This window comes from Nicotiana tabacum, chromosome 15 (genome assembly GCF_000715075.1).
Source record: "Nicotiana tabacum cultivar K326 chromosome 15, ASM71507v2, whole genome shotgun sequence".
Taxonomy (NCBI): Eukaryota; Viridiplantae; Streptophyta; class Magnoliopsida; order Solanales; family Solanaceae; genus Nicotiana; species Nicotiana tabacum.
In genome coordinates, this window is record NC_134094.1 from 132,246,133 (window position 1) to 132,258,994 (window position 12,862).

General features: G+C 36.4%; 2 protein-coding genes across 5 annotated transcripts; both read left to right on the forward strand.

Annotated features, from left to right (window-relative positions):
• Positions 1–272: 272 nt before the first annotated feature.
• Positions 273–3,107, forward strand: LOC107770730 (disease resistance protein RGA2-like). Its single transcript, XM_016590062.1, has one exon. It carries the CDS (start codon positions 273–275, stop codon positions 3,105–3,107), a length of 2,835 nt encoding a protein of 944 aa, XP_016445548.1.
• Positions 3,108–5,429: 2,322 nt separating this feature from the next.
• Positions 5,430–12,061, forward strand: LOC107770729 (putative disease resistance protein At3g14460). 4 transcript variants are annotated; one of them, XM_075231316.1, is made up of 7 exons: positions 5,509–5,647; positions 5,789–5,882; positions 7,188–7,295; positions 8,311–10,022; positions 10,213–10,275; positions 11,493–11,695; positions 11,796–12,061. In XM_075231316.1, the coding sequence occupies exons 2-4, from the start codon at positions 5,877–5,879 to the stop codon at positions 9,988–9,990; spliced, it is 1,794 nt and encodes a 597-aa protein (XP_075087417.1). In that variant the 5' UTR covers positions 5,509–5,647; positions 5,789–5,876; the 3' UTR covers positions 9,991–10,022; positions 10,213–10,275; positions 11,493–11,695; positions 11,796–12,061. The 4 variants fall into 4 exon arrangements, with proteins under 4 accessions (XP_016445547.1, XP_075087417.1, XP_075087415.1 ...); XM_016590061.2 differs by lacking the exon at positions 11,493–11,695 and having other exon boundaries at positions 5,430–5,592; XM_075231314.1 differs by lacking the exon at positions 11,493–11,695.
• Positions 12,062–12,862: the final 801 nt, after the last annotated feature.

Sequence of the window (12,862 nt, forward strand, 5' to 3'; positions counted from 1 at the left end):
TGAGAGTAGTGTTTCATCTTGCATTTCTTAAAGGTGCCTATTTATTGTCTTCATTTTCCTGTATTTTACTTATACCATTATACATTATGCATGGTTGTACTGATCTGCATTTTGCTTATATCTGTCCAATGTGTTTCTTTTAAATAAAGAAAAGATTTCATCTTTATGGGTTTGTTTTACTACGTATTATGGAACAATATTGTGGGTTTGTTTTCACCGCTTGTAGTAGCTAATGGTTGATTTTATGTCAGGCGTGCATTTTGAATGTGGGCATGGGTTTCAAAGAAGAGGTGAGGTCAGGGTTTATTGCTGGTGCAGCCTTAATACTATTTGAAGGCATAGCCAAGTTTGCTGTATCGGAAATTGGCAAACTATGGAACGTGGATGCTGAGTTACGAAGGTTAGAAAGATGCGTCTCAAAAGTAATGGCTATGATTGAGTGGGTGGAGGATGGCCATTGTAATTGTTTCTCAAGCGAAAGAAGCAAAAAGGCATGGGAGCTCTGGCTCGAAGATATCAAGACACTTGCCTGTTTTGCTGATGATCTCCTAGATGAGATTTCATTAGAACTGGATCATCATAATAGGGTCAAAGTTGCAGCAAATGCTTCTTCATCTCAAGAAGAACACCCTTTACGCAAGAAAATTTTGTCGTCGGGCAAACTAAACGTGCCGCGTCAAATTAGCAAATTGAGAGAAAAGTTAGAAGATCTTGCAGGGGAAATGGACAAACTCTTGAGTTTTGAATCACACAAATCTGAAAAGACTACAGAAGTAGTGACATCCTCCAGCAGCACTTCATTTGTTGGTAAATCCTTAATTGTTGGAAGAGAGATTCAAAAGGCAGAGATTGTAGAGAAGTTACTATGTGATATATATATGCCTAGGCACAAGTTATCCATAATTCCCATTGTCGGTATGGGAGGGATAGGCAAAACGGCACTTGCCCGACTTGTTTACAATGATGAACAAGTCATAAAGTCCTTCTATTTGAGGATGTGGGTCTCGGTATCTATGGATTTTGATGTGGTTAGAGTCACAAAATCAATCATTGAGTCAGCCACCAAGACAAGTTGCACACTCATGGACTTGGACCCACTTCAAGTAACACTTCAGAAATTGCTTTGTGGTAGAAGATTTTTGCTTGTGTTAGATGACCTTTGGAGCGAGAAGGACAGTGATTGGGAAATCCTATCCGCTCCTTTAAGATTTGGTTACAATGGTAGTAAGGTTATTATTACTACTCGAAGTAGAAGAGTATCAAATGTTGTTGGTTCAGACCCGTACCTCCTACATTTTTTACATGACATGGACTGCTGGAATATAATAAGGCAAAGGGCAATTCTCAACAACATTATTGGCGCAGGGGAGAATGTTGATGCAATAGGGCTGGAAATAGCTAAAAAATGCAAAGGTTTGCCTTTGGCGGCAAATGTGCTTGCGAGTACAATGAGTTGCCTTCCTTATGAGGAGTGGGATGCGATTTTGAAAAGTGATTTGTGGGATTTGACTCAGTGTAGAGATGCTATCTTTCCATCTCTAGCAATTAGATACCGTTGTCTTCCTGCGGAATTGAAGAAATGCTTTGCTTACTGTGCTCTATTCCCTGCAAGTTATAAGTTTGAAGAGGACAATTTAGTCTTGATGTGGTTGGCCGAAGGACTCATTCAGCCTATGGGTGAAATAACTTTGGAATGCATTGGTAAGCAGTACTTTAAGGATCTAGCTGGGAGGTCATTTTTTTACTTAGAAAAGAAGAAGATATACAAAATGCATGACTTCTTTCGCGAGATGGCTCAATTTATTTCTACAGACATATGTTTGCAGATTGAGGATGAAAATCCAACATGTTCCCCTTCACTTGGAAGCATTCGTCATTTGTCGCTCTGTTGCAACAATTTGGTGTCAGTTAAATCTATGGAGGAATTCCCCAAGTGTGAAAGATTGCGGACCTTCCTCTTGACATGTCGGAATGTCGACGCAGGTGTTGGTGAGGCAACAACTTATCTCCTCCAAAAGTTTAGTCTGCTAAGAGTTCTGGATTTGAGTCATGGGCACATTGTTGAGCTGCCAGACACAATTGACAATTTAATGTACCTTCGTTACCTTAATCTATCTGGTAATCTTTTACGACGTATACCAGAATCAATAGGTACACTCTTTTATTTGCAGACACTTCAGTTGAATAGTTGCAAAGAACTTTGTTATCTCCCTGCAAGTTTGAGGAATCTGGGAAACCTTCGGCATCTTCAGTTTGATAAGTGTTGGCGAATAGAGAACATGCCATCAAAATTTGTAGAATTAACAAATCTTCAAACCCTGTCTACATTTGTGGTTAGTGAAGCTGAAGGTTATACTATTGTGGAACTAAAGAAAATGACATTTCTCAAGGGATCACTTCACCTCTTCGGATTTGAAAATGTAAAAGATGAAACTCAGGTATTAGAGGCCAACTTACACATGATGTCGTTGCTCAACGAACTTGAGTTGGAATGGGTCGTTCGTAGAGTTGGGCATGATACACTAGTTGTCCTTGGTCACGTTAAGTTTCATGAAAATCTGGAGAAATTGGTAATAACAGGCTACTATGGTTGTGAATTTCCTCAACGTTGGTTGATCGATTCAGGTTTCAATCTTAAAAGCATTCACTTGAAGGGCTGTGATGATTGCCCGTCGCTCCCAGTTCTTGGACATCTCCAGCTCCTTGAATCTCTTTGCATTGAAGATATGCCTTTGGTAAGAGAAGCTCAGGCTGGTTTTTTTCAGGGATTCCCATCACTGAAGTCACTCAAATTTTGGAACATGTTGACGCTGACAAGATTGGTGGATTTAATATCTGGGGACGTGCCTTCTCTTCGTGTTCTCATATGCAAAAATTGTCCCAGCCTAAGAAGTTTACCTTCTCTTGACATCCTCGGTTCTCTCACCATATTAAAGATCAAAAAGTGCCCGGCAGTAGGGAAATTGCCAGAAAGGATGCCTATTTCTCTCCGGAAGATAGATGTCAGAGGAAGTGAAATTGTTGCAGCTCGATGTCAAGTAGATCAAGAGGATTGGATAAAGACAAGAGGAATACCAGGCCTCACGATTCGTACCACTGATGAATAATGGAGCTTTGATTGGTCTGCTATGCTGCCCATTTTCTCAAAGGTATCTCTCAGATTGCTTAGTACTTTCTATTGCTTTGATGTTATGTTTGTGGTTCAGCAACAGAATACCCATGTTTCATTTGGACTTATGTTTTCATCAAACTGTCAATATACTTCTGTCATGATACTTTTAACATCTTTTTTGCCTTTTTTTACTTGTCGGTGAAGTCTTGTTTATGTAGTCTCTATCAATGCACTGGCAGATCTCGACGGCATCCTACTTATCCTGAATATAGTTAGCCAGGTGGTTCCATTCCAGGGGAAGAGAAAACACACCTTTACGAGAATCAAATAGAACAAGAAAACTTATATTAGTGCTGATACTGTTCTTGCATCGCTGAATGTACATATCACTATTAAATCTGCACCTCAATTTTTGAGTTAATTACATGGTGTGGCATTGGCACATTGCTATCTATGCAGAAATTTTGCCCTGATATGTTGCTTATATAGACATAACGGCTAAAATAGCATCTAGAGGTTGCAAAATACGGAAGAAGTTAGCTCCAGCAGTTAAAAAATCTCTGCGTTGGTCACTGTTATGTACATAGTGTAAGTTAGACCAGCAAAAAGGATATGAAAGGCATCTAAATTTTAGGAGATGAGATCTTTCCCTAAAAAATGAGTTATAGGCAGCTTTGACTGAAAATTCCATTACCTGTACAGCACCACACTTTCCAAATTTACATTTCCAATCTTTTAAAGAAATCTACCAGACCATTTAGTGCAGATCTCTTCGAAAAGTGATGTGCTTGACTGTGTGGCTTGTGGAAATTTAGCCTGCTGATATAGATCAAGATAGGTGATCTTCAAAGGTAAATTGTTTATCACTCCAAAAGCTGGTAAACTCAACATTTCCCACCTTTATACTGATCGATGTTTGATCTGAACTCCACCCATAAGTTACTTATGAACTCCACATGGGTATGAGCATGGTTTAGTGTCCAAAGTTTTGAGTAGTGTTATTGGCCATGCATGCTTTAGTCCTTTACCTGATAGGATTATGATGTTGAAATGCAAACATGGCCGGCTATGGTAATCTTTCTATATATTTACTTGTCTAATTTTTCTTATGATAACCAATCTGGTTTCTTACTTTCTTTGCAGGAAGTTGGTTGATTTTCTGAGCTGAATGTAAAGGAAGAGTCACAAGATGCATGGAAAGAGGCACTTGAACTGTAGTTTTTAAAGTTTGGCATGCAACTGTAGTTAAGTTGTTAACTTTGATCTAGCATTCTTGGATTGTAAAAAGAATTAGATGAATTAGCAAGTCTGTAATTCTGTTTGTCTTATTTTGCACTGGGGTTGCAGAATCATTGTTACTCCCTATATTTCTCTTGTTTCAGTTTCTAGTATTGCAAAAAGTTGTGTGAATTATATTATGTTTTGAATCTTATTATAAGTCTCTGGCCATACTATGTTTTAAGTCTTATTTTTAAGTTTTGTACATTTATCTTTCATTTGCATCCAGTGGAAGGTTAGCTTCCTGTGATGAGACAGTGCATGTGTGGAATGGCCAAACAGGGAAGCTAATATCTGTGTTTGCAGAGTTTTGAACACTTCATTTGATGGTAATTTGTACACTTGTATGCATTACTCAGAATACATGGATTGAAATAAAGGGGTATCGATCGCCACCTTAAGGATTTGGGACTTTAGTGTTATACATTAGTCTTAAATTTTGCAATATGGAGAAACTAAGCTAGATCGGTAGGTGTCTCTCCATCTTATATGTGACTGCATTCCTGCATATAGCTAGATTTCCAGGTAAATATCCTACATTTTTCTTTTCATTTCAACTTGACTTTCCATTCGTCCAAAATAAAATAATTTGCTTGTATCAGTCACTTGATAGCAATCAACAATGAAAAAAATCAAATTTCTACTTGCATTTGACAATAGAAGAGAGAGATAGAGCGAATATAAATACATATAACGTATGTAATATTAAAAGCAGTAAATTTTTATAACAAATTCACAACAGGATTGCTCTATTTATTCTTAAATGTATAATTTAGAATAAATTTGGTATAACATAAATTATATGTGAAAGTAAACAATAGAGTATAAACGGAGGAAGTGGAGTATAAGTACAAATTTAGCATATATAGTAATGTTCAAACAAAGATTATAAAACAGCAGAAAATATATTTAAGTAAAAATGTATTTATATTTTAACTGAAATTAGATAACAATTTATAATAAAGTATGACATAATTTAAGAAAAAAATATAATATCTTATAATCCTATAACATTAGACTGTGTATTTGAGAGGGGATTAAAAAGGTTAAGGACAAAATGTAGTATTACGCAAGACATAAGGGAGGAAAATGTCTATTTGAGAAAGTTGAGGGACAATTCGATTTTTAGGGCAAAAGTTGGAGCCATTTTTGTCTCCTGCTCCTCTTCTTCGTTCATTTTGCTTAAGAATAGGAAAGCAAAGGTAAAAGAAACACGTTATCTAGGGCTCATCACTGATGCTGTTGGAGTAGCATTTAGTATGTTTACTTTGGACATATCGAAGTTTCTTGTATATTGTAATGTAGTGAAATGTTTGGTGCTTTTTATCTTTCTTTTTTTAGTTTGCGGATAGTTGCTTATCAAGTACTAATTTGTTCCCATTTTCTTGTTGGTCACAGTGTTGAAGTGATTCTACTTCATGAGATTGTTCAAAGAGATTCTAGTTATCAGAAGCCCTTTCCTTTTCTCCTGCAAAACCAGCAAATAATGAAGGTTTTTGTTTTCTATTTTGCTTCTTTCTTATACATTAGTCTTCTTGAGTTGAGGGTCTCTCGGAAACAGTCTCTCTATCACTCCAAGGTAGGGTTAAGGTCAGCGTATATTCTACGCTCCCCAGACCCCACTTGTGGGATTTTACTGGGTTGGGTTGTTATTGTTGTTGTTGTCGTCGTTGCTGTTGTCTTCTTTCTTATACATTAATTATGTGAAAAATTTAATTTTTTTTTTTGATAGTTGTGCACAAAACTGATTTGAAATTGGTCAGGTTATTGCTTGAAAAGCGATTTTATTAAAGAAGTTCCAGAAGTATGATGGTGGTGGCCTTGATGTTATTTAGGCCATTGCTATTTTTATCTGAAGGATGCACTTAAAGAGAACTTTATAGATACTTAATTTAAGTGATTTCTTAAGTATTGGTTTGGAAGAAATCAATTATTCTATATCCATTAATTTTTAGGAATTGCAAAAGCATAGGTGATGTGTTGTTATTACACTTTGTACAAGGCACTTCTATCTCTTTAGCATGAAGTTGTAGCTGTTTCTTATTGTTTTCTTCTGTTTATTTGTTTCTGAATCAAATTAACATGTTTTTTTTTGAGAAATCATAACAATTGGTAAGAATATTCAATCTTAGTTGACTTGAAAATGTGGATTGTTTTGTGACAAATGGGTCTTAAAATGAGGAGATAAATGGAAGCTGCTTCCAAGTTTTCCATGCATACTAACGAAATATGTGGTAATTTTTTGGATAATTTGTCTTAGTTGATATTATTTTCATCTAATTTCCCTTGCAACTATTGACAATTTACTACTGTGAGGATTATGGCTTTGTAAAACTTGATATTGCTTTCCTTCTTGGCTTTTTATAATATTGTGTAAACCAAATGCTACTTTTAATTGGATCATATCCATATAATATTGTGCACATAGAGGGAGCTTAGTGCACCAGGCTGCCCCTTTTTATTTATTTTTTATTTATATCCATATAGTGAGCTTAATCTATGTTTCATCTATTGTGCCATATGTGAGATACTTAAACCCAAATAAAACATTTCGGAGCCCATTACCTTACTTATAATTGAGCTATTAGTTGTAAGAAGCTAGTTAGAGTTGGGCTTATTTTACTTCTAGCATTCAGTAAGATGCAAAATAGTTCTGACTTTAGAAGTTGTGACTTATAATAAAGTTATGATATTTTGGATAAGCTTTACGTTATTTGGTGCTAGAGGAACTGTAAACTTTATGATATTTGGTGCTAGCGTGTTATTTGGATAAACTTTTAACACGAGTTTAATTCAGGATGATGATTCTTCAACATTCGGGGGAGGGCACAATTGCCATACATGCTTGGGATGTAATTGTTTGAAACCTCTTCCTCTTCTCCCGCAACACCTGCATACAATGAAGGTTATTGTTTTATGTTTTTTCTTTTTTCTATATAGTACTCCCTCCGTTTCAATATAGATGATGTAGTTTGATTTGGCACAAAGTTTAAGAAAAAAGAAGAAGACTTTTGAAACATGTGGTGCTAAAAGCTTAAGGAGCAAAAGCTTAGTGGGGCCATGATATTTGTGTGGCTATAAAAGCTTTTCATTAAGGATAAAGTAGGTAAAAATAAAATGAAAAGTTTAAAGTTAAATTGTTTCTAAATATAGAAATGTGTCATTCTAAATCAGGAAAGTGTGTCATGTAAATTGAAACGGAGAGTATTAATTATGTGAAAAGTTGAATTTTGTGATTGAAAGATGTGCAAAAAAATTAATTGAAATTAAACAAGTTATTGTTTGAGAAACGGTGGCATATAATAACATTATGATATTTTGGACAAACTTTTTACGTTATTTGGTGCTAGAGATTGTTCTAAAAAATAATGAACTTTCTGATATTTGATGCTGGAGTGTCATTTGGATAATCTTTAAAAGCTGAAGTGCACTTCACTCCGAGTTTAATTCAGAAAAAAGTCTCTTCTTGTTGCACCATCAGTTCCAGGGTAAACTAATCAGTTTGAGGGAATTGGTTGTCTAGCTCGACAATAGGGCTTTTGTCCATGGACATCAAGTAATTGGAAGGAGATAGATTCAGCAGCCCTGTTCGCTCATATTAACCTTTTCCCCCTAATTCTAGTTCTTTCTTTAAGAGGACCAGTAATCATACAAATACTTCTCTGTTTCTCATCAAAATATTCCTTTTCTCATTAAACAAATTATTTAGTCCTTCCACATGCATTTTGAGATGTTGCTCTTGTATCATTTGTTGGGATAGAATGTGAGTAAAGGACTAGCTATCACAATTAAGTGAAACTACTTGACCGTTTTGCTATTGATTTTTCTCTCCCTTTGGTTCGGCATCATGTTTTATGTTTTCTTGCAAATTTTGTTATCGTGGTAGTACGATTATGATATAAATTTGTCATCTTATTCAGATTTGCAGAATATTTCGAGGAGTATACATACTTGTCAAGATAATTAGGGCGATGACATGTAACGAGGGATTGAGCAACAATTTTGAAGCGACCATCATATCCCAACATTTAAACTTGGAGGAGCTTCCGGATCGCCTAACTGATTATTATTCTCTCTGGCCTTCTAATATTGAGTTTGACAAGGATAAGGTGATCCGATTATGGATTGCACAAGGGTTCTTTGATTTTGAGTATGGGCGGGGAGTGGAGATTGTGGCTAACAAGTATTTCGAGGACATGCTTAAGGTGAATCGTATAGTGCAATCAAGATTTGATATGGCCACCGGAAGAATAAAATACAAAGTTGGGTCCTCATGTTCAAACTCGTGGGTACAAGAAGCACAATTGAGTAGTATTGCAGAAGAAGTCCAAAAATTATTCTTACTCTCTGAGAGCTTTGGAAAAGACACTCTCAAAACTCTCCAAAAATTCAACCAGTTGCGCACCCTTGTATTGTCCTGTCGCCATAAACATTCCTTCAAGCGAGTACCTGATCATCTCTTTCTCAAGATGCAACACTTGAGAACTATGGACTTGCATGCGACTAACATAACTGAGTTGCCTAATTCCATTAGCTATTTGTCATCTTTGCGTTATCTTGATGTCTCCGACACACCTATTAGACTCCTTCCTGAATCTATAGGTAGGCTTTGGTATTTACAAATACTAAAGTTGGAGCGTTGTTCTAATTTTTCGAGATTACCATACTGTACTAGCAAGTTGGTTAATTTGCGCCATTTGGATCTTAACATTGTTGGCCAACTAAGGTCAATGCCAGTTGGAATGGGTAATCTGACCCGCCTTCAGACACTTAAAGGGTTCATTCTTGGCAAGGGGGAAGGTTATGGTGTGAGAGAGTTGAGGCAGCTCACTGATCTTTGCGGGTCAATTCAGATTTCAAGACTTGAGAATATTTCAAGTGTCGAAGAGGCTAGAGAAGTTGAGCTAAACAAGAAACATCTCGATAAGTTGGAGTTGCAATGGGAACATCATCAAGATGATTTCCCTTTTTTAGTTGAGGAGATATTGGAATATCTTCAGCCTCATTTGAGCCTCAAAGAGTTACAGATATCTTTCTATAATGGCTCTAGTTTTCCTACGTGGATGAGTAATTCGTATTTGTCCAACATTGTGAGTATCACTCTCTTGGAGTGTAAAAGTTGTATCGACTTGCCATTCCTTGGAGGTCTACAGTCACTTAAGTCTCTTCTCCTTTTTCGCATGTATGGGGTAAGATCTATTGATAGTCGCTTTTGTAGATATGGGGGGAGTCAAGTAGGACCTGCATTTCCAAAGCTTGAAAAATTAAAAATTGATGGAATGCCAAAACTTGAAAAATGGACAGGCGTGAAGAATGGGGATTTTCCATGTCTCCTTCAGTTATCAGTGATATGCTGCCCTAAACTTGTTGCAATCCCCATGCTTCCACTTCTTAGCGCTCTCAAAATTTTGTATATTTCTTATTGTTATGAGCTTCAGTCATTTCCTAAGGGAAAACTTCCATCAAAGCTGGAATCTCTTGCTATATCAAATTGTCCACTATTAAAGAAACGTTGTCTTAAGCTTCAAGGTAAGGATTGGTCTAAGATTAAACACATACCTTCAATCTTCATTGATCGTGAAGAGATGTCTTCAACTTAAGAAGCCAAATATGGATCCAGATCACTAAAATGGTAAGAAGCAACTACCCTCCTGATTCTGCACTACATTTCTGCACTAGAGTACTTTCCCATCTCATTGCTTTCTTGACAAGAGAGGTGCTTGTTGAAGTATGAACTTCGATTTTCACTTTCAGTTAATCTTATTTTCATAAGAATTTTTAGCTTATGTTCCAATTACTAATGCGTTGAAATGCTTGTGTAGGATGGCAGATTCTTATATCTTCAGGTTCTCGTGCAGACCAACCTGGGAATTCAGCTGGTTTAGGTATTTCATCATTTCTTTCAAATTTTCTCTTTTGTAGACCTACACTTTCTTAAACTAGCGAGCTATATTTGATGAAATAAAACTATATAGAGGATACTCTCTAGATGTAAATTTGGACTCGTGTTTTCATCGAACTGTCAATATACTAACGTCACAATACTAACTTGGATTTTTACATCATTTTTTGCCTTTTTACTTGTCGGTAAAGTCAGAGGCGGATCCATGATTTAAACTTTATGGGTTCAGATTCGCAATTCTGCCACATCTCATCTAATTTAATGAGTTCAAAAGTTATTATTTGTACAAATTTAATGATGTTTTGGGCATAAATACAGGGTATGAGCGAAAACTATGGGTTCAATTGAACCCATAGCTTACTGCATACGCCTCTGGGTAAAGTCCTATTTATGTAGTCTCTATCAATGCGCTAACAGATCTTGAAGGTGTCCTATTTATCCTGAATATTAGTAGCCAGGCGGTTTCACTCTAGAAGAAGAGAAAACGCCTATTACGGGAATCAAACAGAATTAGAAAACATGTATTAGTATTGATACTGCTCTTGCACCGCTGAATGTTGCACTGTTAAATCTTTTAGATACAGTTTCAGGAGCTAAAAAATCTACTGAGTTGTTAACTGTTAAGTACATACTATAAGTTAGACCAGCAAAAAAGATATGAAAGTCATCTTACTTTTAGGAGACTATTTGGCGATTGCATCAAAGCATCTAAAATACACCAAAACATATTCAGGACATCTCTAGCAACTTTACAATGGAGAAGAATATGGTGGGCGTATTCAGGTTCTTGCTGACACATGAAACACGTGTTGCACAATGGAAAACCTCTTTTACAAAGGTTATCTTGTCTCAAGCAGGCCTCCAGTATAGCTGTCCAACTAAAGCATGCTATGGTCTTCCTGATTAGTTTCCATGTCCATTTCTATTCTGTCCCTAAAAAATGAGCAGTTATAGGCAGCTTTTAATACAGAGATTTGAACTTAGTGGAGTATATGTTGTTTAAGTAGAGTTGGTTTGCAGAAAGAATTGAAATTAGTCCTTGGCTAATTTTTGAGTAGTATCATTGGCCATGCATGCTTTAGTCCTTTAGCTGATAGGATTATGATATTGAAATGCAAAATTGATAGACTATGGTAATCTTTCTATATATTTACTTGTCTAATTTTCTTATGATTCTTTTTATATTGTGGTGTGAAGCAGTGAGAACTTTAGCAGCAGTGACTGACTGCCACGTGGAGAAGATTGCTATCAGGTGCTGGTGATTCATGATCTTGTTTCATGAGCTTCTTGAGGATTGTGTTTTGGAAGTCAGTCACTGCTGCCTAAATTCTTTTAAGGTCACACAGGACCAATAGATAACTCGTATGATGATCCACTTCTGTTATATGCTTATTGCAATACTGGTGAGAGTTGCAATGACTAACGTGGTAAATTGTACGATGAGGTGAAAAGCATGACTAATTTATTGAAAGCCATTTTCATGGTTTCTTACTTTCTTTGCAGGAAGTTGCTTGATTTGCAGAGCTGAATGTAGAGGGAGAGTCACAAGATGCATGGAAAGAGGCACTTGAACTGAAGATTTTAATTTGGCATGCAACTGTAATTAAGTGGTTAACTTTGATCTAGCACTCTTGGATTGTAAATAGATTAGATGAATTAGCAAGTCTGTAATTCTGTTTATGTCTTATTTTGCACTGGGGTTGCAGAATCATTGTTACTCTCTATATTTCTCTTGTTTCACTTTCTAGTATTGCAAAAAGTTGTGTGAATTGCTGGTCTTGTTTCTATTGCTAGGATCTATGTTCTTGCAAAAAGTTGTGTGAGTATATTATGTTTTATGTCTTATTATAACTCTGGTTATACTATGTTTTAAGTCTTATTTTGAACTGGTTATAAGAAATGAGGACAGTGACAAAAAATAATGGGTGGTCAAACTCAAACTCAAAACCCTTATATTTCATCATCTTTATATTATTTTGTAATGATTTCAAAATAAATTATCAATACGCGAATTAGATCACATATAAATGCAAAAATATTCTCTAATCAATCACTTGTTTAGTTGATCATATCTTATTTATTATCTCTCGTTTGTTTCCTGTTTCCATTTATGCATTCCGGAAATTATACCAAGGTGATGATCAGTAGCTGGTCCGAGAGGATGATCAGCCACACTGGGATTGAGACACGGCCTAGACTCCGCAATGGGCGAAAGCCTGACAGAGCAATGCCGCGTGGAGGTAGAAGGCCCACGGGTTGTGAACTTTTTTTCCCAGAGAAGAAGCAATGACGATATCTGGGGAATAAGCATCGACTAACTCTGTGCCAGCAGCCGCGGTAATACAGAGAATGCAAGCGTTATCCAGAATGATTGGGCGTAAAGCGTTTGTAGGTGGTTTCTTGATTTTTTGACCTTCGCTCGCCTCATGAACAAACCTTTAAGGTCAAAAATCGAAAATGTTACCCATGGGGCAAGCGAGGGGCAACACTTGTTAAACTTAAGATTCTACCCGTGTTTACTTCAAAATTATAAGGATTAGACGTGTTTAGAATAAGATTCTCATGTCTAA

Excerpts from the sequence above, each read along its gene's own strand:
- LOC107770730 (XM_016590062.1), top strand. The coding sequence starts at position 273 with ATGGGTTTCAAAGAAGAGGTGAGGTCAGGGTTTATTGCTGGTGCAGCC.
- LOC107770729 (XM_016590061.2), top strand. Across the intron at positions 7,296-8,310 it reads AACACCTGCATACAATGAAG|ATTTGCAGAATATTTCGAGG; the intron begins GTTATTGTTTTA and ends CATCTTATTCAG.